General features: G+C 41.5%; 1 protein-coding gene across 3 annotated transcripts in view; it reads left to right on the plus strand.

The window, feature by feature from the left end:
• LOC120997966 (probable cation-transporting ATPase 13A4) overlaps positions 1–26,074 on the plus strand; it is a 261,365-nt gene that overhangs the window by 224,851 nt on the left and 10,440 nt on the right. For all 3 annotated transcript variants that reach the window (XM_040428350.1, XM_040428352.1, XM_040428351.1), the window contains 5 exons: positions 2,718–2,790; positions 3,700–3,874; positions 4,330–4,502; positions 15,904–15,992; positions 16,749–16,829. In XM_040428350.1, coding sequence (XP_040284284.1) covers positions 2,718–2,790; positions 3,700–3,874; positions 4,330–4,502; positions 15,904–15,992; positions 16,749–16,829 — 591 coding nt within the window. The remainder of the gene's footprint in view (positions 1–2,717; positions 2,791–3,699; positions 3,875–4,329; positions 4,503–15,903; positions 15,993–16,748; positions 16,830–26,074) is intronic.

Raw genomic sequence — 26,074 nt, forward strand, 5'->3', positions numbered from 1 at the left:
CCACTATATCACTCCTACAAACTAAATCTTGAAAAAAAAAATGTAATTTTTTTTTTTCTGAAGACATGATTTGTTCTTTGAATGAAATTTTTCTTTGCAGATGTATTGTTTAGTTTATCAATATACAATGTAGCAGGAGATTTAGAGTAAATAATAATAATAATCTTTATTTAGATAGCACTAAAATTCCACAGCACTTTACAATTCAGATGGTACATGTACAGAGCAAAATAAACTTAACAAACTAATTACAAATTCACACAATATTAGTGAGGAACCTGATCACAGAAGCTAACAATCTGTGTGGAAATAGAAGTGATGCAAAAGGTAAAGCGTACTCGTTTTGAACAATTGCTCATCCATCTGGAGGGCTGAGCAAATAAAGCTGCAAAAGCGAATCACTAACCATCATGAGGCAATTTTGCAAATAATATTGTATATGTGTATGTCCATATCAGAAGTTCAAAGAGTGTGGGGAATAGCGATGTATGAAAGAATCAGGTTCTGAGGAATAATGAAAGAGGGGTAAAAGGAAATAAGTTAGGTGTGATAGACCTGCTTAAAAAAATTGTTTTTAGAGCATGCTTGAAACTGTGAATGTTGGAAGTTAATCAAATTTTCCAGGGTAGTGCATTCCAGAAAACTACTATAGTGCAGCTCAGGAAAAAAGTATTTGAGCTTTCATTGGGAGGCTTGGATTACTGAGGATCTATTTTTATAGAGTAGGATGCAAAAAACAGATCGTGATGGGTCAAGGTGACAATGAACAGATGAGAGCAGGGGCAGACTGGGAACTTGACGTTGCCCTGGGAAAAAGAAAACTAAAATTGACCCTATGTTGTAGGTGGGTCCAAACTGACAGAGGGTGGGGCAACACAACTAGGCCAACAATACTGTAGTGCAGAACAAAATACTGCCCCAGCAGAACCAAATACCACAGTGTAGCACAAAATACTGCCATCAGCCCCAAAGTATGATAACTGTATCATCGTCCAGAAGATGGCAATACAGTTGAATTCAGCAGCCGCTGGCCAGGTGCATAAGTGCCTGATTATCCTACATTAATTGCTGAGAACATCAAATCTTCATGTATCTGTCTGGTAGCCAGAAGGAGGCCTTGGGTGCCCCACAGGCATCGGCCCACCTGAAATTTCCCTGCAGTGTCTATGGCCAGTCAGTCCTTGGTTGAGAGTGACCCAAGAGTTCCAGGAGTTTAGAGATGAAGGGGTTATTAGAGACAGGTTGGTAGTTAGTAGCACATGTCGGGTCAATCCATGTTTTTTTCAGTAAGGCTTGTTTCACACTAGAGTTCAGTACTGCCTCATTAACCTGGCAAATATGCTTGAGAGGAGGAAAAGAAAACAGAACAGAGAGGTTAAATCTTTTAGTTAAGTGACTAGTGACAACCAGGGAGAGAGAATAGACAAGGTGTGAGGGACCATGGTTTCTAGTGATGGTAGTAGGAAGCCAAAATTAGGATTGGATCATAAACAGGAAAGAAAGTATTAAAGGTGTTCACCAGGATTAGAAAAATCCAAAAACAGCGCCACACCTGTCCATGGGTTGTGCCTGGTCCTGCAGCTCAGCTACATTGAAGTGAATTGGGCTGAGCCATAATATCACACCCAATCTGTGGACAAGTGTGGTGCTGTTTTTGGAAGAAAGTAGCTTTATTTTCTAGTTCTGGAGAACCCGTTTTAGAACACACACTACTTTTTCTTAAAGTGCTTCAAAAAACCTGAACGTATGGCAGCACCCTCAGGGAAGGAGATCAATGTTAGGGCTGTTTCACATGAGCGTGTGCAGTGTGGGAATTATGCTCCATGTGTGAGCATGATCCTCCGTTCTGTACACTGCTCGTCTTACAGGGGGGCACACCATTATACAGATTTATAATGCTATGTGTCTCTGCATTACCTTACTTCTACAGGATTATACTAACATAAAGCAGTCACCATGATTCTGTAGAAATAAGTATTTTTTACTGACCAGGTGATGTGGACCAAACACACCCATTAGAGTCTATGGGTCTGTGAATAAACATGTACAGAAGTTTAGGCCATCTATATTATTAGTAAATCTGCCTCAAGCTCCATGCACATGATTATAATTTTGGTGCAGATCGGATGTGGACCCATTCATTTCAAAGGGGCAACAAAAGTTGCGGACAGCACACTGCGTGCTGTCCACATCCATATGACCTTTCTTGGCCCCCCAAAAAAATAGAACACGTCCAATTTTTGTCCATTTTGCAGACAAGAATAGGCATTTGCAGCATAATGCGGGACCTGCAGAAGGGGAATAAACGAGATGCATACAACCCATATTTGTGTTTTGCATATCTGTGATTTGCGGATTTAAAAACTGATATGGTCATGTGCATGAGTACTTATGGGGTCTTTTATTAAGGTCGGTCTTTTAGACACCAGTGTTAATAAGGCCCTGCACTGATGGTGGATCCGCCAAAGTTATGTAGAGACGCAGGTCACATCCACTTTTGTAGACCTGGAGTGAGCGGGGAAAAGTCGCAGACTGTGGCGCAAAGAACCTTTGCACCACAATCTGCACCAGAAATATGCCTAATTTAGGTGTATTTCTGTAAGTAAATTACCCCCTTAGTGTGTGGACATAGTCTAATGTTCCATCACTTTTGGTCATTCCTGCTATTCCATTTTTATCTTTGAAGCTTCATCCTTTTTCATGTTGCTTTTTTGCAGAAAAATAAGCTCCTTGGAACTCGGCATTATCTGATGCAGGATGTGGCTATAACTATCGCTGTCATATTAACGAGTAAGTATTTTGCACATTTTCAGTAAAATTCATACAAAATGCATGTATGTAAAGGGTCCATGTTATTAGACTTCATGCTAAGTTTATGCCAAAGCACGTTTGATGCCTTGATATTGCACAGTAACTATAGACTTTTATTGTGCACAGTTTGTTTTTTTTATATGCATTTGACAGGTTTACATCTGAGTGTCCTGTTATTGAGGGTGCTGAAAGTGAGCCTTTTCCTTAAAACACAATGATACTTCCACTGTATGGCCACATGATGATGTGAACCAAAAGACATGCAAACAATCATTCATTACTTCATCAAATCAACAATGGCGATAATAAAGAACAGGTTAAAGGATCAATTCACATGTAGAAAAATTTCCAAAAAAGCCTAAAGAAAAAAATATAAGGCAAAAGGGCCATAGCTTGCTCTCTGTAATGTTGCAAATGTATTTGGAGCATACAGCAAAAGAAATGTCAGTGATAGAGTACCTGAACTTTAAGATGCCCATGCACCTTCAATACTATTCGCCCAACAGTTGTTTCACCTGACTCCCTTTCCCACTTGGCCAAGTGTGTCTGAGTTTTCATTGGGGAGAGAGGAGAAAGCCACTGCCAGACACCTCTGCTGGTAGCTTATTCCCAACAGGAAAAAAGGATTGGACGTTGAAATTAAACATGTCTGATCCTTCTGTCCCCTAACACCATAGTTTGTTTGTGAGTCGGTAACTTTCCATACAAATTAAATTGTCAGCTGCTGCTGACAAAACCAGTGACTTCAGCCTACAATAATGTAATGTGTATGGAAGTCTTTCGTTTCACTGTAGCAGTTTAGAAGCAAGAAGAAATGCACTGCCATACCGGATAACAGTATGAACATTACTTTTTACTGGACACTAACAGAATACTATTCTTTTTCAGTCAGTTTGACCGGCCCAGCCCTGAAACTGGCTCCCTATCGGCCTCCCGGACAGCTCATTTCTCCCCCTCTGTTATTGTCAATGGTTTTGCACACCATCTTTACTTTGATTGTACAAACAATTGCATTCGTGGTGGTCCAGAAGCAGCCATGGTTCCATGACTTTGATGTCTTTAGGTAATTTTTAATATTCCCATTCTATAAATTCAGATTTAGGATTGTATTGGTTGTAAATGTTACTATAGAAATGACTATTTATTATTATAATATATATTAATATAAAAATGCCACTAGACCACAAGGAAATTATGAAAAATGGCTCCCATCCAGAAGATAAACAATTCTTAAGTGCCACCTATAGGTGGCTTCCCTGTAAATCAACGCGTGATTCTTTAAACACAGAACCTGACTCAGCCTCAGGTTATCTGCCAAAGCAGAGACAGTTCTCTGGTATCTTCTGAGAGACAAACAATTATGTAATAACCTTGATCGGGCTACTAGAGCCTAGTACACCGGCAAATATATGCTTAGAGCGAACATCAGCAGAAGTATGATAGCTAATATAGAGTTCTAATAAAGTAGGATATATAAACATGTTAGTTTTACTTATTTAGCCATCTTTTATTTTGCAGTGGATGCCTTCCATTGAATCACAGTGCACAGAACATTACAATAGATGAGAATCTATTGATTAGTCGAAATTTTCTAACAACGACCATGTGGTTCGTAAGTGGGATGAATCTCATTATTGTAGAATTTGTCTTTTGTAAGGGAAGACCTTTCAGGAAGCCGATCTACACTAACTGTAAGTATGAAATGTGGGCAGTTGTTGCTTGCTTACTTTGTTTAAAATGTACACTATAATCACAGTTTTATCAAATGTGAAAATTTAAGGATATCCATTTTTATAATTCTTCTCCTTATCCTCTACGACTTTGTACTTGTTTAATTGAGAAAAGTAAGTAGAACTGCCAAGCTTGTATGTGTTTTGTTCTGGGAGATGGCAAAAAGATGTTGCTAGACATGGCTGCTTATCTCCCTGACAACATGCCTGACTCTTCCCCAAAATCTAAATGCAAATTAGATGGCTGGCCAGCTACCCCCCCCCCCCCCCCAGATTCATTGGGTGTGGTCTATATAAATCTAATGTGCAAGGCCAACTGAACACCTTCTTTCAATTACAGAATTTGCCATGTCAACATCTTTAGCTCACAAATACCTTTTTGACACATGCAAAGTGAGCTACAGAGTCACCAGTCACCATTTACTCCCAACATTTGAGACACCACTGGTGTCAAAGACTTTAGTCAACGCATTATTTAATAAGAAAAATAAGTTATTGCTATATGATACTTTTTTCTCACGGCCATCAGCAGGGATGTGCAGCTACACTGGGCCATCAACCTCTCTTGCTGAAGTTGGAGTCTCAGCCTGGCACCCAAAGCTTGATACCACTTAAAATTTAAAAACACACTGTATGGCAGGCTTTTTTTTGTACAGAACTGATATTAGACTGCTTTATGTTGGTATTTACCTAGGCATTGTGTGGTACTCCCACATAAGCACTCTATAGTAATATTACTTTTGCAATATATGGTGATGACGATGGCTGGACTTCTAGGAAAATTTTCTACATATTGAAAGGGTTGTCTGCTTTTTACTATTGATGACCAATCCTCAGGATGGATCATCAATGTCAGATCGGCAGGAGTTTGATTCATGGCACCCCGCTGATCAGCAGTTTAAAGAGAAGGCAGTGCTCATATGAGTGCTTTCTTCTCTGCTCTATTTACCTGTTTGACACTGCAATTGCAGTGGTGAGCAGGTGTAGTTATAGTACAAGTATGTTGTCTCGATTCACTTCTATGGGACAGCTCTGTAGTATTCACTTGAACAACGCTAACAGTAGTGTTGATCACGAATATAAAAATTTCAAATTTTTATTGCGAATATTTCAAATATACTGATATATAGTCGTATTTTCGAATATTCAATATTTTTTTTAATCAGTACACATGATCCCTTCCTGCTTCTAGCTTGTGGGCCAATGAGAAGGCTGCAGTATATTTGACTTTAGGAGTAGTGTTGTTTGCGAATTTTCGTAATGCAAATTTTTGTAATGCGAACTTTTATTGCGAATTTTTCAACTTACAACTATTAGACAAAGAAGATTATAGCACTATATTAGCTAAATTGCTCTATATTCTTTTTTTTTCCGAATATTCGCTATATTGCTATAACTTTATTTTTTCGAATATTCGTAATATTCTAAAACGAGAATATATAGCAATATAGCGAATATTCGAAAAAAAACGAATATAGAGCAATTTAGCTAATATAGTGCTATAATCTTCTTTGTCTAATAGTTGTAAATTTTTTCTCATCTGAAGTTCAGATTGGAAAAAAATTACAACTATAAAAAAAAAGATTATAGCACTATATTAGCTAAATTTCTCTATATTCGTATTTTTTTAATATTCGCTATATTGCTATATATTCTTGTTTTAGAATATTATGAATATTCGAAAAAACTAAGTTATAGCAATATAGCGAATATTCGAAAAACAAAAACAAATATAGAGCAATTTAGCTAATATAGTGCTATAATCTTTTTTTTTAATAGTTGTAATTTTTTTCCAATCTGAACTTCAGATGAGAAAAAAATTACAACTATTAGACAAAGAAGATTATAGCACTATATTAGCTAAATTGCTCTATATTCGTTTTTTTTCGAATATTTGCTATATATTCTTGTTTTAGAATATTACGAATATTCGAAAAATCGAAGTTATAGCAATATAGCGAATATTCGGAAAAAAATATACGAATATAGAGCAATTTAGCTAATATAGTGCTATAATCTTCTTTGTCTAATAGTTGTAAGTTGAAAAATTAGCAAATTCACATTATGAAAATTCGCATATTCGAATATGACCCCTGCCGCTCATCACTAGCTAACAGTACAAACACTGCCTTCTCTTCAAACATCTGATCTACAGTGATGTCGGGTGTCGGACCCCTTCCCATCTTGTATTGATAATCTGAGGATAGGTCTTTAATAGTAAAAAGTAGACAACCCCTAATAGTAGTTTTGTAATATTCTGTACATTTATTGATTTTATTTATATTATATTCCAAGCTGAAAGTATACTGTAGCTCAGTGGGTCAGCAACCTTTTAGCATGACATGTCTACTTAAAAAAAACTATATGGATGGATACAAATGAAAACAAGGCAGGACTAATTCTGAGAAATGTAGAATAAATGGGAGCCAGCGTATAGGATGCCATGTACCAAACAATATGGTAGAAGAATCTGCAGCACTCCAAAACAGTTCAATGTGTAAAAGTCTTTATTCACCCATGTCAACCAATGTTTCAGTTCTATTACAGGACCTTTCTCAAGCAAAGTTATACTGGCATAGCCGTGTTTAAATACATACAAAACATGATGACATCATAACATTGCATTAGCAGTAATATCAGAAATAAAACATGATTTGTTCGTATTCCAGGACAATAAAAAATATACCAATAGTGTTAGTTAATTAATATATATATATATATATATATATATATATATACACACACATAAGCAGAGCATCTCAATCAGGGCTCCCAGTCTGGGGAAGGAGCAGGCTGCACCAAGGCCTGTGGGAGCCGGGACCTTCTAACCTTGTGTAAGGTAAGCGCCGTGCTGTGTCTTGGGGAGCTGGGTGGTAGACCCAGATCATGATAGAGAGGGAGAAATACTGTGTAGTCAGTGGCCAGACGGCCGAGGATTTATGCTTATGATTTGTTTAGACTGCTGTAAATGTGACAATAAAGCTGGTCGTGGCTTCTTGAGGTGTGCCAACAGACTAAGCGGAGAAGACTGTGATCCTGGAGAGCTAAGTGACCCCAAATTGTACCATATGGTGGAGGTATGCTATGGCATGAAAATGGCACACAAAGCTGGGTGCTGCAGAGCTTAAAGGGCCAGAAGACTATTGTGGTGCAAAGGAAATGTGAATGCTGAGTTTGTCTCGAGAGAGAGACACCTGGAGGCTGTGTTCTCTGTTTAAAGTGGACTTGCTTGCTGAAAAGTCTGTTGCAATGGGTCTCATGGAGGAATATGCCAGGCGGTTGTGGCAGATAAATCAGCAGGAAAACATGGCCACACTGATTGGTTACACCCAAATTGAAATGGTAAGGTTTGATGCAGAGCGGGAGGCTTTGGAGGTGCAATTGCAGTTGACCCCGAAGATAGAGTCTTCAACTTTGAGTGGACACTTTGTAAAGGTCCAAGGTGCCGGTGATGTACCTGGAGTTCCAGAGGAAAAGATGATGTTGGCCGTTGCTCAGGGCAACCGACGGGAGCAAAGTGAGATGGAGAGAGGTTTGGCTCTCTGGAGGTCATATGCTCCCTGCCAATGTGTACAGTCCTAGAGAGGATGTGTGGAGGTGCCATAATGTCGTTGCTAGGAGCAACCAACCACTACAGCATGCAGCTGTCCAGCACCAGAGAGAGCGCTACTGGAGAGGCTGTCAAGTGGGAAAATGTGCACCGGATTGTCCTTTTGTCCTTTGGTCAGGAGGCCAGAGGAATTGCAGAGGAAGACATGCAAGTTGTTGGTGGGTGGAATCCCACTATGGATGGAGCTGGATAGTCGCCTAAGAATGTCAGAGGTACTGTTGTTCCTTAAGACAGGTAAGAGACTGGCAAGACTGTATTTCTTACTTTTAAACGGATTATGGAACTGTACAACATGAACTGTTGAAGTGTGCTGAGCTTACAGTGGAGTTCAGACTGAGCAGAGTCTTTCCATGTTTCTGGCAGTTGTGGGAGGGAGACAAGGTCCCAGATCAGGCTGCTCAGCTACCTAAAAGGGAAAAACCAGAGGACTCTCAGCCAAAAGTCTGTGAGGTGATGGCAGGTGAAGTCTCACTATCAGACAATCTGAATTGTTACCAGACAAAAGTGCAACCATAGAAGTTGCTAGGAAAGAGTCCTGAGCGTGGTGGGACCATGCTAGTTTCTGTTGAGACTGTGCAACATAGACTTAAAAAGTCTAATGAACAACTAGGGCCTACAATAACCCAAAAACAGTACCTCACTCCCCAACCTACTGCAACTTGTACAAAAAAAGAGCAAGGATTTTTACAAGGTAAAAAATCTAATTTTATTTAATATAAATCACATGATCATTACAGGTAATGCTCAAAAGGGACAGGACATGGAGACTGAGCCACAAAGGGCTATACAATGTGGAGAATCACAATGGGGGATAATGTGACCATAAACAGCAGAGAACAACAATTTTGCTAATCCCTAGTATAAAACAACTACCTGAATATTGTTCACAACATATGTCCAAGGATGCTGTGAGGTGTCAATGGACGGTGCAATACTACTAATGAAGATGGCATATAACAATGAACTGCAAGCCTCTCGTCCCACCCTGATCCAGCTGCCAAGTTACCTACCCATGTTGCTGCTGTAGAATGGTAACACGATTCCCCCACTGCTTCAACCTCGACACGTGTTTCGCCACGTAGGCTTCGTCAGGAGGTATCAGGAGAATAGACTCATGGACAATAACAGGTTAAATGAAAAGGTGTCTGATGAAAAAGACACACAACTGTTATGTAGAAACAGTAATGCAATGTTACATACTATGTCTAACCTGTCTTTGTTTCAGGAAATAGGCACAAAACCTGATCAGGTAAAAGCAGTGTGTGAACTGGCAGGTAAGCCAGCTGAGATTTCTCCCTCTCTATCGGGATCTGGGTCTACACCCAGCTCCCCAAAACACAGCACGGTGCTTACCCTACACAGGGTTAGAGGGTCCCGGCTCCCATAGACCTTGGTGCAGCCTGCTCCTTCCACAAACTGGGAGCCCTGATTGAGGAGCTCAGCCCACATTTACCCGAGCTCCTTAGCTTGCTGCTAATTATCTTAATTACCAGCCTGGCTGCTGTAGACAGTGGGATTTTTTTTCCCCCAGCCTTTCTTGTTCTCACCCAGCTTCCTCTGGGTGAGATATACCATGTTGAAGGCCCTCCTATGGCCCTCTGGCAGCTGCACTGCCACTATATATCTATATATATATATATATATATATATATATATATATATATATATATCTTGTTGCAATCTTGTCACACTCTGTTCTGATTTGCTTGGAGTAGGGTTGCCGCCCCAATTATAAATGAAGAAAAAGACTCCAGCTTAATTTGGATTAACTTGATTTCTTTTTATTGTATGGTTACTGCCACTTTAAATGTTAAGTTTCGGCCATGTGGTCTTCTTCAGACTGCCATGAACATAAGATATGTCATTTTAGTATACATTTCATATCATATCATAAAGGGAACATGTAATTATGACTGAACATATGAGGATATGCACATATCATAGAATTACATCTAGGTACATTTTACATTTAATTCAAGATTCAATTCATCTCAAAAAATCAATTCATCACAAAAAAGGGATCTCAAAAGCAAGAGACCCAGTGTCATTTTCCGGAATGGTCGTCCTGTAGTATTATCCAAAAAATAGATAAATTACTGTCATTTGTAGGCCCCTTCAAAGTTGCCTGTCATGGTACCGCAATCAATTCATCTGGTTATTAACCAATCACATTCCCATCAAGATCATGATGTTACCGGTACATTAACCATCTAATACTGATGTATTGATTAAGGAAGAACTGGTAAATTCTAGCAGGTACAGAAAACAACAACATAGTGTGCTATAGTTTGTACTATTGAGGTCAAGGAGACCTCCCGGCGTCCGGAACTCGCTTACCTAATGCCGCTGGTGATGAGGGAAGATCAAGCGCAATGTAGAGGTGAATTTGCGGAGGTACCGCTAGTGAAGACAGCGCTGGGTGCAGGAGATAAAACCTGGTTTTTAAAGGCAGCCCGCGTCTCTGCCATGTGAGCATCACTTCCGGTATCGGCTGTTTAAACCGGAAGTGAGGTAATCGGTAAAGCGCATGTGGAACGCATCAGGAACTTCCGGTATCAGCCGTTCAGACCGGAAGTGAGGTAGCCAGTGGAGCGTGATCACGTGACCCATGAAGCGCACTCACGTGATCCATGGGACACAACTGCAATTCCAGAGGATGCTAGCGCTAATAGAGTAGAATATGGAGCTAAAAGGAGTATATGAATAGGTGGAAAGGATATATCATATCCATTCGTGACCACAAAGAAGAAGAGAACTGGGAATAAAAGTTGGGAATAAGGGAAAGAAATAGAAAGAAGATGGGAAATAAAATAAGAGGATAAGGAAACTGAATAATAAGAAAAAAGAAGAAAAGAAAGAAGGGGGCGGGGTGTGAGGGAGGGGAGAGGGGAAAGGGGGGAAGGAATAGAGGGGGAAAGAAGAAGGTTAATATAGACCAGTGTCAAAGGACAAAGGGGGACACAAAGAGGGAACAGAGGAGGATCTTCCTCTGGACCCAACGCAATATCAATGACGACCAGATCTCAGGTACAAACGCAATCACTGGTTATTAACATATCATCCCAATCACTAAGTCCAACCCATATGTCTCTTCTAGAAAAAGGCCTATCATTTTGTCCTTCATACACTCTGAACACCTTCCAGTTAGAATTAGATTTACAGCGACTATTTAGAAATATTAGATTAAAGGCACATTTTGGCACCACACCAATCCGTAAAAAAACTCTAGTAGAATCTCCAACATCACTCATCTCCCTGAACGACTTAAAACTACGGACAAAAAGTACTTATATACCACCAAAGAATTACCCACCTGTTGAAACATTTATCAAATTAGTTCAGAGAGATGTGGAACACTTCAGAAAAGATATAGAACAGGGCAATCTGAAATTCAGCAATAATCTGACAAACACAGATAGACAAGCACTCAGGAACATGTCGGATCTCAAAGGGTTGATTTTCAAACCAGCAGATAAAGGGGGAGCTTTAGTTGTGATGGACAAAGAAAAATATATATCCGAAGTCATGCGCTAATTAGGCGACACTGATGTCTATCAACAACTACCCAACAACCCAACTCCATCTGTCGCCAATAAAATTCGAAACACACTCCAACTCTATAGGGACAAAAGAACAATAGATGAGAATACCGTAAATTTCCTGACAAACCAACATCCGATTACCTCTGTTTTTTACATCTTTCCCAAAATACACAAAGATTTGCTAAATCCACCTGGACGCCCGATAGTCGCCTCTACTGACTCTATCCTATCACCCATATCGATCTTCTTAGAAAAAATCCTAACACCAGAAATTAAGAAAACAAAATCCTTTCTGTTGGATACCATGTCTTTTCTAGATACCATTCACAATTTGGATCCTCTTCCCAATAATACATTGTTTGTCACATGGGACGTCACAAGCCGGTCTGAATGAACGGCTGATACCGGAAGTTCCTAATGCGTTCCACATGCTCTTCACCGATTACCTCATTTCCGGTTTAAACAGCCGATACCGGAAGTGATGCTCACATGGCAGAGACGCGGGCTGTCTTTAAAAAACAGGTTTTATCTCCTGCACCCAGCGCTGTCTTCACTAGCGGAACCTCCGCAAATTCACCTCTACATTGCGCTTGATCTTCCCTCATCACCAGCGGCATTAGGTAAGCGAGTTCCGGACGCCGGTAGGTCTCCTTGACCTCAATAGTACAAACTATAGCACACCATGTTGTTGTTTTCTGTACCTGCTAGAATTTACCAGTTCTTCCTTAATCAATACATCAGTATTAGATGGTTAATGTACCGGTAACATCATGATCTAGATGGGAATGTGATTGGTTAATAACCAGCTGAATTGATTGCGGTACCATGACAGGCAACTTTGAAGCGGCCTACAAATGACAGTAATTTATCTATTTTTTGGATAATACTACAGGACGACCATTCTGGAAAATGACACTGGGTCTCTTGCTTTTGAGATCCCTTTTTTGTGATGAATTGATTTTTTGAGATGAATTGAATCTTGAATTAAATGTAAAATGTACCTAGATGGAATTCTATGATATGTGCATATACTCATATGTTCAGTCATAATTACATGTTCCCTTTATGATATGATATGAAATGTATACTAAAATGATATATCTTATGTTCACGGCAGTCTGAAGAAGGCCATATGGCCGAAAAGTAACATTTAAAGCCGCAGTGACTATACAATAATAATAAATCAAGTTAATCCAAATTACGCTGGAGTCTTTTTCTTCATATATACATATATATATATATATATATATATATATACACTGCTTAAAAAAATAAAGGGAACACTTAAACAACACAATGTAACTCCAAGTCAATCACACTTCTGTGAAATCAAACTGTCCACTTAGAAAGCAACACTGAGTGACAATCAATTTCACATGCTGTTGTGCAAATGGGATAGACAACAGGTGGAAATTATAGGCAATTAGCAAGACACTCCCAATAAAGGAGTGGTTCTGCAGGTGGTGACCACAGGCCGCTTCTCAGTTCCTATGCTTCCTGGCTGATGTTTTGGTCACTTTTGAATGCTGGCGGTGCTTTCACTCTAGTGGTAGCATGAGACGGAGTCTACAACCCACACAAGTGGCTCAGGTAGTGCAGCTTATCCAGGATGGCACATCAATGCGAGCTGTGGCAAGAAGGTTTGCTGTGTCTGTCAGCGTAGTGTCCAGAGCATGGAGGCGCTACCAGGAGACAGGACAGTACATCAGGAGACGTGGAGGAGGCCGTAGGAGGGCAACAACCCTGCAGCAGGACCGCTACCTCCACCTTTGTGCAAGGAGGAACAGGAGGAGCACTGCCAGAGCCCTGCAAAATGACCTCCAGCAGGCCACAAATGTGCATGTGTCTGCTCAAACGGTCAGAAACAGACTCCATGAGGGTGATATGAGGGTCCGACGTCCACAGGTGGATGTTGTGCTTACACCCCAACACGTGCAGGACGTTTGGCATTTGCCAGAGAACACCAAGATTGGCAAATTCGCCATTGGCGCCCTGTGCTCTTCACAGATGAAAGCAGGTTCACACTGAGCACATGTGACAGACGTGACAGAGTCTGGAGACGCCGTGGAGAACGTTCTGCTGCCTGCAACATCCTCCAGCATGACCGGTTTGGCATTGGGTCAGTAATGGTGTGGGGTGGCATTTCTTTGGAGGGCCGCACAGCCCTCCATGTGCTCGCCAGAGGTAGCCTGACTGCCATTAGGTACCAAGATAAGATCCTCAGACCCCTTGTGAGACCATATGCTGGTGCGGTTGGCCCTGGGTTCCTCCTAATGCAAGACAATGCTAGACCTCATGTGGCTGGAGTGTGTTAGCAGTTCCTGCAAGACGAAGGCATTGATGCTATGGACTGGCCCGCCCGTTCCCCAGACCCGAATCCAATTAAGCACATCTGGGACATCATGTCTCGCTCTATCCACCAACGTCACGTTGCACCACAGACTGTCCAGGAGTTGGCAGATGCTTTAGTCCAGGTCTGGGAGGAGATCCCTCAGGAGACCGTCCGCCACCTCATCAGGAGCATGCACAGGCGTTGTAGGGAGGTCATACAGACACGTGGAGGCCACACACACTACTGAGCCTCATTTTGACTTGTTTTAAGGACATTACATCAAAGTTGGATCAGCCTGTAGTGTGTTTTTCCACTTTAATTTTGAGTGTGACTCCAAATCCAGACCTCCATGGGTTGAAAAATTTGATTTCCATTTTTAAATTTTTGTGTGATTTTGTTTTCAGCACATTCAACTATGTAAAGAACAAAGTATTTCAGAAGAATATTTAATTAACTCAGATCTAGGATGTGTTATTTTTGTGTTCCCTTTATTTTTTTGAGCAGTGTATATATATATATATATATATATATATGTAATTTTAGATATTAAAATAAATTACATTGGTCCCCCATTCACTAATCCCCCATGTACTGGTTCAGTATGTGACTTGACTTCTGTGATTGTGTAATACTGTTCTCTGTGCCATGAACCTTGGAGTTTTTCTTGTTTTCTTGAAATAAAATTCCCCTACCACTGATTAGCTGAAACAGCAACCGAGCAATCAGTGTTAGGCTTTATTTCCAATGACCCGCAGACCAGTATTGGTCCTTTCATCTGTGGCTGCACACTATACTGCCACAGGATCTTTCAAGTCTGACTGACTTCCGCTAAGATGCATCAATGCAGTGCAGCCATTATGTACCTAGGTAGGGAGAAGAAGTATCGGGTGGCAGCCAGCGTGCCAGTAAAATCTGGCATGTGTGCCATCTCTCACATGCATGCTGCAAGCTGCCGGCTCCTGTTCTAGCTTCTTATTATACATATTAAAGCCCATCTGTCAGCAGATTTGAACCTATGAAACTGGCTGACCTGTTGCATGTGGGCTTGGCAGCTGAGGGCAGTAAAAACCTCATCATGCCTGGCCCTGTCAGTCAAAGTGCAGAAGGTACAGCAGTTGCATAGAGAGCAAAGCATCTAGGTGTAACAGCAACGCCCCCGTTCCATCTAGAGGCTCATTTGCATATGTTAAAACTTCATTTTTCTCAGTAATGCGGGCATATATGAACATGGGACCAAAACAGATGCCTTCAGCTGCCAAGCAGACATGCAGGAGGTCAACCGGTTTTATCTGTACTAATCTACTGACAGATGTCCTTAATTATAACAATATGCTTCTAGATTGGGATCTAAACCAGTAATCTATATTACAACTAGTGTTGAGCAAAGTTTGCAAAAATTTGATTTGGCTGCTTCGCTGAATTTCTTTGTAAGTAGAGGGCGCAATGACTGGGAACCCCTCAGATGCCAGGTTCATTGCTGCTCGCGGCATCAGAGATTAAAAATGAGGGCTTTCAGGGGTTAATCAGCTAAAAAAATTAATAATAATACTCACCGTATCCATTTGAACTCAAAGAGGCCACCGCGGCCATCTTGATGGAAGATCCCACGCAAAATTTTGCGTAGTGAGTGATTTCATGTGTGATCTTCAATCAAGATGGCTACCGTGGCCTCTTTGCGCTCAAATGGATGAGGTGAGTATGTTTTGTTTTTTTGCTTTTTTTTAACGCCATTGATTTGTTACCACGAGGCACGAGGAAATTCAGCTTCACAGCGAATCAAGTTTTCCCTGAAATTTTGATCAAAATCCACTTCAGATACTTCAATTCGCTCAACCCTAATTACAACATTTTAATATTTTTGCGTTTTTTCATTTGCAGATGTGTTTACCTTTATACTGATTGCACAACTGGCTGCCTATTTATTTGTCTATTTTGCGAATATTGAATCAGTGTATCGTATAATGGAGGTGAGAACCACTAGAAAATGTGTATATATTATATAGGGTAAGGTGCCTTTGAGTATAAGGCCTCATGCACACGGCCGTTAATCGGCCGTTCTGTTTAAGTTACGGTCCCCAATGCACGGGCAACATCCATGTGGATTCCGCAGACGGATCCTGACCCATTTAACTTGAATGGGTTTGTGGTCCGTCCGAAACTGCAAAAAAACAGTGCATGCACTACTTTTTTGCACTGCGGAGGCACGGATAGAAACCCCATTGAAGCACTCCATGGTGCATCTGTGGGGTTCTGTGCCTCCATTCTCCACTGACCTTCCGGATTGCAGACCCATTGGGTCCAATGGATTCACATCCGTGATGCGGGGTGCACATGGCCGGTGCCCATGTAATGCGGACCCACTGTTTGCGGGCCACAATATGAGCATGGCCGGGCAAAAGCCGCGTGCATGAGCCCTTAACCTTATAAAATCAAATTTTAAGACATTTGCTCATCTCTAACTTTGGATTTGTGGATCTATGCTAATACTACATATTGGGGACAAAAACAACATTCCCTCCTCCCATTGACTGAAAGAGGAATTACTGTATGTTCAGCAATTATTTTTACTCAATCAATCTACACTAATCAATATGTTCCAAACATCACACTTACATTACTTTACCTATGTATGCTTTTTTGCTTTGTTTTGTCTATGGAAACATAAGTGACAGATCTGCTTTAAACAATTGTGATATAAAAAATAACTTGTTTTTTTTGCACAGCTTGTCTGCACACCATACTACTGGAGGTGGAATACCATAATCATGGTGGCTGTTCTCTTTGTTGTTTCATATCTAGTTGAGGTAATTATTATAGGTAGTTAATATTTATATTAACAGTTCAAACCATGCTTTCTTTACTACTGTACTTATAATATATCTTCTATAGTAAAGAAGACCCTATGTAATTGACCAATATCCAAAAATAGAGGGATAGATTTTCTAGTTGCTTGGGTTGTCATGAACTGCCATTAATTTTCATCCTTTTGGGAAAAAAAATACGGTAACTATTCCGAATTATTTGCCCTAAGTTGCCAATAAACATTCAATAACTGTTGGCAGCCAACGTCTATCTCTCCCAGCTCCCTCCTTCCCCACACATATACACATTCAGATCGGCTGAACATGTAAGTGTATTTTATGGAGAAAATGGAGAAAGCCGCTGCAAGAAACTTCTGAGAGAACAAAAGTATTGTTTGAAAATATTAATTTTGCGTGATCCTTTCCTCCTATGCCATCATCTGTCAGGGAAAAGCTCCCCACGCAATTTTACTGCTAACATACGTAGCTCAGGACTGCAGAGAGATAATTGGTGGCAGAGGACCTGAGCAATGTCATTATCATGTAACCAGTGCAGGAAGAGAGAGGAGAAGTTTTGAAGGACCCATGAGATATCACAATGTGAGGGGCAAGAGCTCATGTGCTGTGTTATACTTACTCCCTGTAATGTCCTCTGATAGCACAACATTCTGGTTATGCTGGGAGTTGTATTTCACTCCTGTTATATATCTCTCCCTGTAATGTCCACTGATGTCCTGTAATAATAGTCTAGACATGCTGGAAGTTGTAATTCTCTTCTCATATGCCCATCCCTGTAATATCCAGTGATGCCCTATAATAACACTCTGGACATGCTGGGAGTTGTAGTTCTCTCTTCTTATACCCTCCACCCTATAGTGTATACTGATATACTATAATAACAGTCTGGACATGATGAGAGTTGCAGTTTCCTCCTCTTATACCTCTTTTCTGGTAATGTTCTATGATAACGAAAGGAATGTATGTCAATATCTAGTTTAAAAAAATTTATATATATATATATATATATATATATATACAGTACAGACCAAAAGTTTGGACACACCTTCTCATTCAAAGAGTTTTCTTTATTTTCATGACTATGAAGGCATCAAAACTATGAATTAACACATGTGGAATTATATACATAAACAAGTGTGAAACAACTGAAAATATGTCATATTCTAGGTTCTTCAAAGTAGCCACCTTTTGCTTTGATTACTGCTTTGCACACTCTTGGCATTCTCTTGATGAGCTTCAAGAGGTAGTCCCCTGAAATGGTCTTCCAACAGTCTTGAAGGAGTTCCCAGAGATGCTTAGCACTTGTTGGCCCTTTTGCCTTCACTCTGCAGTCCAGCTCACCCCAAACCATCTCGATTGGGTTCAGGTCCGGTGACTGTGGAGGCCAGGTCATCTGGCGCAGCACCCCATCACTTTTCTTCATGGTCAAATAGCCCTTACTTTCAAAGTTTTCCCAATTTTTCGGCTGACTGACTGACCTTCATTTCTTAAAGTAATGATGGCCACTCGTTTTTCTTTACTTAGCTGCTTTTTTCTTGCCATAATACAAATTCTAAAAGTCTATTCAGTAGGACTATCAGCTGTGTATCCACCTGACTTCTCCTCAACGCAACTGATGGTCCCAACCCCATTTATAAGGCAAGAAATCCCACTTATTAAACCTGACAGGGCACACCTGTGAAGTGAAAACCATTTCAGGGGACTACCTCTTGAAGCTCATCAAGAGAATGCCAAGAGTGTGCAAAGCAGTAATCAAAGCAAAAGGTGGCTACTTTGAAGAACCTAGAATATGACATATTTTCAGTTGTTTCACACTTGTTTGTTATGTATATAATTCCACATGTGCTAATTCATAGTTTTGATGCCTTCAGTGTGAATCAACAATTTTCATAGTCATGAAAATAAAGAAAACTCTTTGAATGAGAAGGTGTGTCCAAACTTTTGGTCTGTACTGTATATATATATATATATATATATATATATATATAATTTATTTATTATAAATGAGCGAATCGAATTTGCCGAAGTGGAATTCGATCCGAATTTCAGGAAAAATTTGATTCGCAACTAATGAGAATTTCCTCGAACGAATTGCCAACGAATCGCAATTTTTCCTAAAATGCTACACATGTGAGGTCATGGGGCAAGGAACTCTGGGACGGCGGGCTGACCCATAATGCCATGCATACAGCCAATCAGCAGCCAACCATGTGATGTCACAGCCCTAAAAATATAGCAGCCATCTTAGAGTCAGACATTTTCCAGCATTCTGAGTGCAGGGTCAAACGTGAGAAGGTGCTCGGGACAGCAATTGGAAAAATCTCATTGTGAAAAAAAATTAAAAAACGATTTTTAAGTGCAGGGAAAGGATAGGGAGGAATCATTTCACAGCATCTTAGTGCAGGGAGAGACGTCAGAAGGCGCTAAGGACAGTGTTAGAAAAACGATTTACAAGTGCAGGGAAAGATTATTTGAGGATCCAAATAGCCATTATACAGCTCTGTCATTCCAGCAATTTGTTCTTGGGGTGCAAGTGCTATGTTGAAAAGCCTTTAGTGGCTTATATCTTTTCAAACAAGAAAAATATATAAACAGTTCACTTCTGAAGTTATATGTGTTGAAAGCATACAAAAAAGAAAAAAATATACACATTTATCTGGTGCACTTATTTGTGGCAAAAGCGTTTAGTGGCCTTTTTCATTATAGAAAGAAAAAAATATACATACTTCACTGGTGCACTTATTTGTGGCAAAAGCATTTAGTGGCCTATTTCAGTACAGAAAGAAAAATATATTCTCAGTTCACTTCTGCAGTTATATATGTTGAAAGTGTACAGAAAGAAAAAAAATATATGCACTTCACTGGTGCAGTTATTTGTGGCAAAAGGGTTTAGTGGCCTGTTTCAGCACAGAAAGAAAAATATATACGCACTTCACTGGTGCATTTATTTCTGCTGAAAGCGTTTAGTGGCCTATTTTAGTACAGAAAGAAAAATATATAACCACTGCGGTAGCAGTCAGTCCGTGCAGTGGTTATATGTGTTATTTTGTATTTTAGTACAAAAAGAAAAATATATTCTCGGTTTAAGTCGGCGGCGGTTATATGTCTTGAAAGCATTTATTGGCCTATTTCAGTACAAAAAGAAAAATATATTCTCAGTTCATGTCGGAGGTTATATGTGTTGAAAGCCTGGTTGGGAGTCAGCAGGGTGGCAGCAGTGGGAGGTCGGGAGCCAAATGTTCCGGGGGTAGACCACCTGCTTCGCAGCAGCCTACCTACCCGGGAAGTAGTGGTGCAGGGGTTCACGGAAGTAGCGGTGGTAGCAGTCATTCAGTGCGGCGGTTATATGTGTTATTTTGTGTTTCAGTACAAAAAGAAAAATATATATTCTCAGTTCACTTCGGCGGTTATTTGTGTTGAAAGCGTTTAGTAGCCTATTTCAGTACAAAAAAAAAATACATTCACAGTTCACGTCGGCGGTTATATGTGTTGAAAGCTTTTAGTGGCCTTTTTCAGTGCAAAAAGGAAAATATATTCTCAGTTTACTTTGGCGGTTATATGTGTTGAAAGCATGGCTGGGAGTCAGCTGTGGGAGGTTGGGAGCCAAACGTGCCCGGGATAGACCACCTGCTTTGCGGCCGCCTACCTGCCCAGGGAGTAGTGGTGCAGGGGTTCACGGAAGAAGCGGCGGTAGCAGTCATTGCAGTGGTTATATGTGTTATTTCATATTTCAGTACAAAAATAAAAATATATTTTCAGTTCACTTCAGCGGTTATTTGTGTTGAAAGCATGGCTGGGAGTCAGCAGGGTGGCAGCAGTGAGAGGGCGGGAGCCAAACGTGCCCGGGGTAGACCACCTGCTTCGCAGAAGCCTACCTGCCCGGGAAGTAGTGGTGCAGGTGTTCACGGAAGCAGCAGTGGTAGCAGTCAGTGCAGACTGTTGGGGGGAAAATCACCAACTCGGCGGTGTAGCAATTTTTCGTTAAGCTGCCGGAGCATGTTAACATGGCCATATGTAGAATATGTGGGCAGAAGGTGAAGCGTAGCCATATGTGGCATCCTTATGCTGCTACTACTGCCTTCTCCACACTATGTCACCTTGCCACTCTGTGGTATCCTGCTGATGCTGCTACTGCCATCTCCACATTATGTCATCTTGCCACTCTGTGGTATCCTGATGCTGCTGCTGCTGCCATCTCCACACTATGTCACCTTGCCACTCTGTGGTATCCTGATGCTGCTGCTGCTACTGCCATCTCCACACTATGTCACCTTGCCACTCTGTGGTATCCTTATGCTGCTACTGCCATCTCCACACTATGTAACCTTGCCACTCTGTGGTATCCTCCTGATGCTGCTGTGGCTGCTACTGCCGTCTCTACACTATGTCACCTTGCCACTCTGTGGTATCCTGATGCTGCTGCTACTGCCATCTCCACACTATGTCACCTTGCCACTCTGTGGTATCCTTATGCTGCTGCTACTGCCATCTCCACACTATGTCACCTTGCCACTCTGTGATATCCTCCTGATGATGCTGCTGCTACTGCCATATCCACACTAAGTCATCTTTCCACTCTGTGGTATCCTGATGCTGAAGCTACTGCCATCTCCACACTGTCAAATTGCCACTTGGGCAAATTAATCAGTGACGTCAACACAAACTTACTGCTGACACCCTCTTTACTTCGTCCGAGGGGCTCTACTTGTATAAGCGTTTAATAGAACAGGGTCTGTAGACATCTATGTGGAATCAGCTTGCGACGGTGTAAAAGGAGTGCACTTCACACTTGAGTTATTTGGTCAGTTTTGGCCCTGTGACTGCCTTAATAAGTGAAGTGTGCAGTGATTCTAAGAGCGATGCCTGTCATCTGCATGTCATACAAACTCACAGTATTATTTCACTACCAAAGCAGACTCCCTATGCGTGTTACTACAAGGCACAGTGTTCTACACCACTATAAAGGCTCTTAGCAGCCAGAAAATAGCCATAATTCTCTCCGAATATATTCTGATCGAACCAATCAAATTTTTAAAAAATTCTCTCATCTCTAATATATACACACAAACACATGTGAATACTGCAGCAATATCCACGGTGTGGTAGTAATCTATTTGCGTGTGTTAAGGTTAAATTGAGCATCAAGCCTCAATTGTCCATTTACGTATTTTCAGTTTTCACATGGTTAAAAGATTTTTTTTTTTTAGGAATGTTAAATTTATTTAAACAAGCATATATATGGTATTACTACAAGACACAATGTAGGGCAGCAATCTACCTGTGAGTGATAACAAGAAATTGAACGTCAGGCCTCAATTGTTTGTTCCCATGAATTCTATTTCCACAACGTTAGAATAAAAAAAAAAATTTGGGTTCAATTTAATTAAACCAACATACAGATGATCAACACCAATACACAAAAGTATCTGTGGGGGACAACTAATTTAGGTCTAAATCAGTTTCCCTTTATTTCTGTGTTCACAAACACATTTCCAATCAATTATTATTTTTTTCATTTTTTTATTGGGGACTGATTATATTCAAGCTAGCAGATATATACGTGATTACTACACCAATAGACAGGGTAGCACACAAAAGTATTTGAGATTTAGACCCAAGTCCGTGTTATATGTGTTAACTACAATAATACGCAGGGTAGTGCACAACATTATCTAAGAGGCCCAAAAATGTGGGTATAAGATTCACCATCTATCCAGCCAGAAGTACTGGTATTAGTAGTAGTAGGCCGCAGTTGTCCCTGCTGGCTTCACTGCCCCTTTCTAGAGGGGTACCTTCCTTTTTCCTAAGAAGTGGCAATAAAACTCCTCCATGCCCTTCGGCAGATAGTAAAGAGTCTTCCTGTTGATTTCTGTGAGAGCCCTCACTGTTTGGACTGCCCTGAGGAAGAGGATGGGTAGGAGGCTGGTGACCCCAGGCATACCGTGTTGATAGTGGTGGTAAAAGTTGCACCTGTAGCCACGGCATTGGTGGTGAGGGCAGCGAAAATGGGAGTCAGGGAAAACACAGGGCAGGGGGGTCCAGAAGCACACCATGATATCTCACAGTCTGATAAAAGCGACAGGGAGGGTGAGGACTCCGATGACCATTGTGTGCTGGTTAGGACCTTGGAGCCAGATTGAGGTGCTGAGGATTAGGCAACATCAGTGGAGAAGAGTGGTGGCAGAAATAAAGAGCAGAGGCCAGGTAGTTACCAAAGAACAGCCAGAGCCACATTTGCTTCTGGATCTGGTGATGCTGCTGATGCAGTGGCTGGGTGAGGCCCAAAACATGCCAGAGCTAAGCCCATTTTGGCTGCTTGTAGCTCTGTGTGAGAAACTCCAGTATGGTGCTTTTTCATGGGAAAAGAGTAGCCTCACCGGTGAGCAGTTGCATCAAGAGTACATCAAGCAGAAAATATCCGGCGGGCTGTCACCCTGCCAACTCCAACTGGGCAAGGTAGTCAGAGACAATGGGCAAAACATTGTAGTCGCGCTGAACCTGGGTGAAATAACACATGCTCCCTGCATGGTGAATTTCATCAAACTAATGGTGCAGCACTTTCTAAATAAGTACACTTGCTTGTGCCAGTTGCTGACAAAGTCCATGAAACTGTCCAAGCACTTCAACCACTCTTATGTGGCGAGAAACGATCTCCTGGATCTACAGTGAAAAAACGGCCTGCCACTACACCGTTTAATATGTGACATGCCAACTTGCTGGAATTCCACATTGCACATGCTCGAGCATCTGTATGAGCATCAGAAAGTCGTGAATGATTTTTTCATGCACCAGAGATTCTCAGCAGCAGGGAGCATGTGTTTTTTTCGAGGCTAGGCAGTGCCAGGAAACGCTGTGTACTCAGCTTGCAGCAGCTTACGGTGAGCAGATGTCTGCCGCCAGCGTTTCTGAAAGGGAGGCCCCATCCACCCTCTGCAGAGTCACCCCTAACCCACCACTACGAATAGCAGAAACTGCAGCAGCAGAAGTCATTTCAGTCTCCTCAACATGATGGAGCAGTTTTTCCACATGCCGCGCCGGGCTAAGGGAAGTCAGCAAGCCGACAGCTCCCATCTCAATTCCCAGGTTCAGGCCTACGCAATCTGTGACATTACAGTTGAAATGTAATTTTTTTAATTTTAATTTTTTGTGGGGGGGGGGGTAGTTAACATGGTTGAAATATTTATTTATATATATATTTATATTTTTGTCTAAATTTCATGAGGTTGCATATGTATGTAATTGCTGTATGGATAGAAATTTTCTCACAGTCCAGGCAGGCTGAATGTGATCAATAGACCTCTTCTTGCTGCTGGTGCCCCATCTTGCCACTCTTGTTGTCTGCCTACCTATGACCAGTGATGGTCAGTTCACAGTGTTCGCAAGCGAACACATGCGGGCTGCCATCTTTAGTAAGGTAGACTCACCCGCCCGGCGATGCACAGGTAAGCCCTTATCTGTGCCTGTGCCGCAAGCCGGTCTGAAATCAAATGCAGTCACCGGGAGCAGGCAGTTCTGAGAACAGCCCGATGAAGGCCCCCAGTATTGCTAATGCCAAAAAAAAAAACAGGAGTGGATCTAAAACAGAGATGACAAGTGAATAAAATATTTGCATGTATTCTGTGTTTTGTACCCAATCCTGCTTTTGGCTACCAAATCATAATCCAATTCTGATGGGACCATACAGGCCTTACAGCTGCTACACAGACAGGATCTGTTGTGCATCTCCTTTTTCCTTCCTTCTGACAGATCAGAAGAAGGGTCAAACAAATGATGATGTCAGCGAGGCCGAAAGGCAAAATAGTGGTCCAGTCATGAAGTGGGGAGTGTGGGAACAGCATGAGGAGACCACAGAGTGGCCAAATGACAGGGTCTGGAGGTTGCGGCAGCATGAGGAGACCACAGAGTGGCACAATGACAGTGTGGAGGTGGCAGCAGCAGTAGCAGCATCAGGAGAAGGCCAACGAGTGGCACAATGACAGAGTCTGGAGTTTGCAGCAGAAGGAGGAGGCCACCGAGTGGCACAATGACAGAGTTTGGAGGTGGCAGCAGCATCAGTAGGAGGCCACAGAGTGGCACAATGACCAAGTGTGGAGGTGGCGGCAGCATCAGGAGACCACAGAGTGGCAAGGTGACATAATGTGGAGGTGGCGGCAGCATCAGGAGGCCACAGAGTGGCAAGGTGACATAATGTGGAGGTGGCAGCAGCATCAGGAGGCCATAGAGTGACAAGGTGACAGTGTGGAGGTGGTGGCAGCATCAGGAGGCCACAACATGAGGAGAGATTGGGGAGGTAGCAGCAGCATGAGGGGGCCACAGAGTGGCACGACGACAAAAGATTGTTGAGGTGGCAGCAGCATGAGGCCTCAGAGTGGCCAATTTTTCTATTCATTTATCGGGAATATGGGACAGAACAGAAGGTTAAAATTTCTCAACTTTATAAAGTGTTGCTTAAAACACGATTTAATAATACACGTTCTCTGGCACAAAAGGCTTGGCAAATTGATTATCCGGGAATTTCCCTCAAAGATTTGGATAATATATTGGCGAATTTAAGTTTACTTTCTTAGAATTTTAATCAAGTTTCGGTTCAATTTTATATTCAATATTTAAAAAATGTAATAATAAAAATTAAGTGTTGCCTAAGACAGGAGAGATTCCGCCAGTCTTCAGTTTATTCGACGACGTGGTTACGATGGAGAAAGCATTCCAAAAAACAATTTCTCTCCATCTGGAGACTAATCCTGTCAAGATTGATGCAAGTGCGGTATCAGCTGTTCATTGACCCAGATACTTCTGGGGTAACCTGCCTAGCATGAACAGGCTTCTAGTAGCTACAATCACCAAAAAAATGAAACTAACTTTCGTATGTATGAAAATCGAAAAAGCTTTATTTTAAATATATATAAACAGTACATACATGTATTATAAAACAGGCAGCACAAGGCGGGACACACAGATGAGGAGCAGGACCCAAGGAGAGGCCGGGAGATCAGTGCAAAAAAATACAGGGAAAAAGAATACTAGCTGAAAGAGCATACCTCAGAGTCTCATAGCAGCAACGCCCCAAACACAATGCAACAGAGGCGATTGTGGAGACTGAGGTTTAAGATGGAAGGAACACAAAGGAACACAATTAAACATACCCTGAATGGTGCAAAGATCTCTCGGCCAAATCCTGACCCAACGCCGTTTCACCAGTAGATCTGGCTTCTTCCGGGGACCCCACACCG

Source organism: Bufo bufo, chromosome 4 (genome assembly GCF_905171765.1).
Source record: "Bufo bufo chromosome 4, aBufBuf1.1, whole genome shotgun sequence".
Classification (NCBI taxonomy): Eukaryota; Metazoa; Chordata; class Amphibia; order Anura; family Bufonidae; genus Bufo; species Bufo bufo.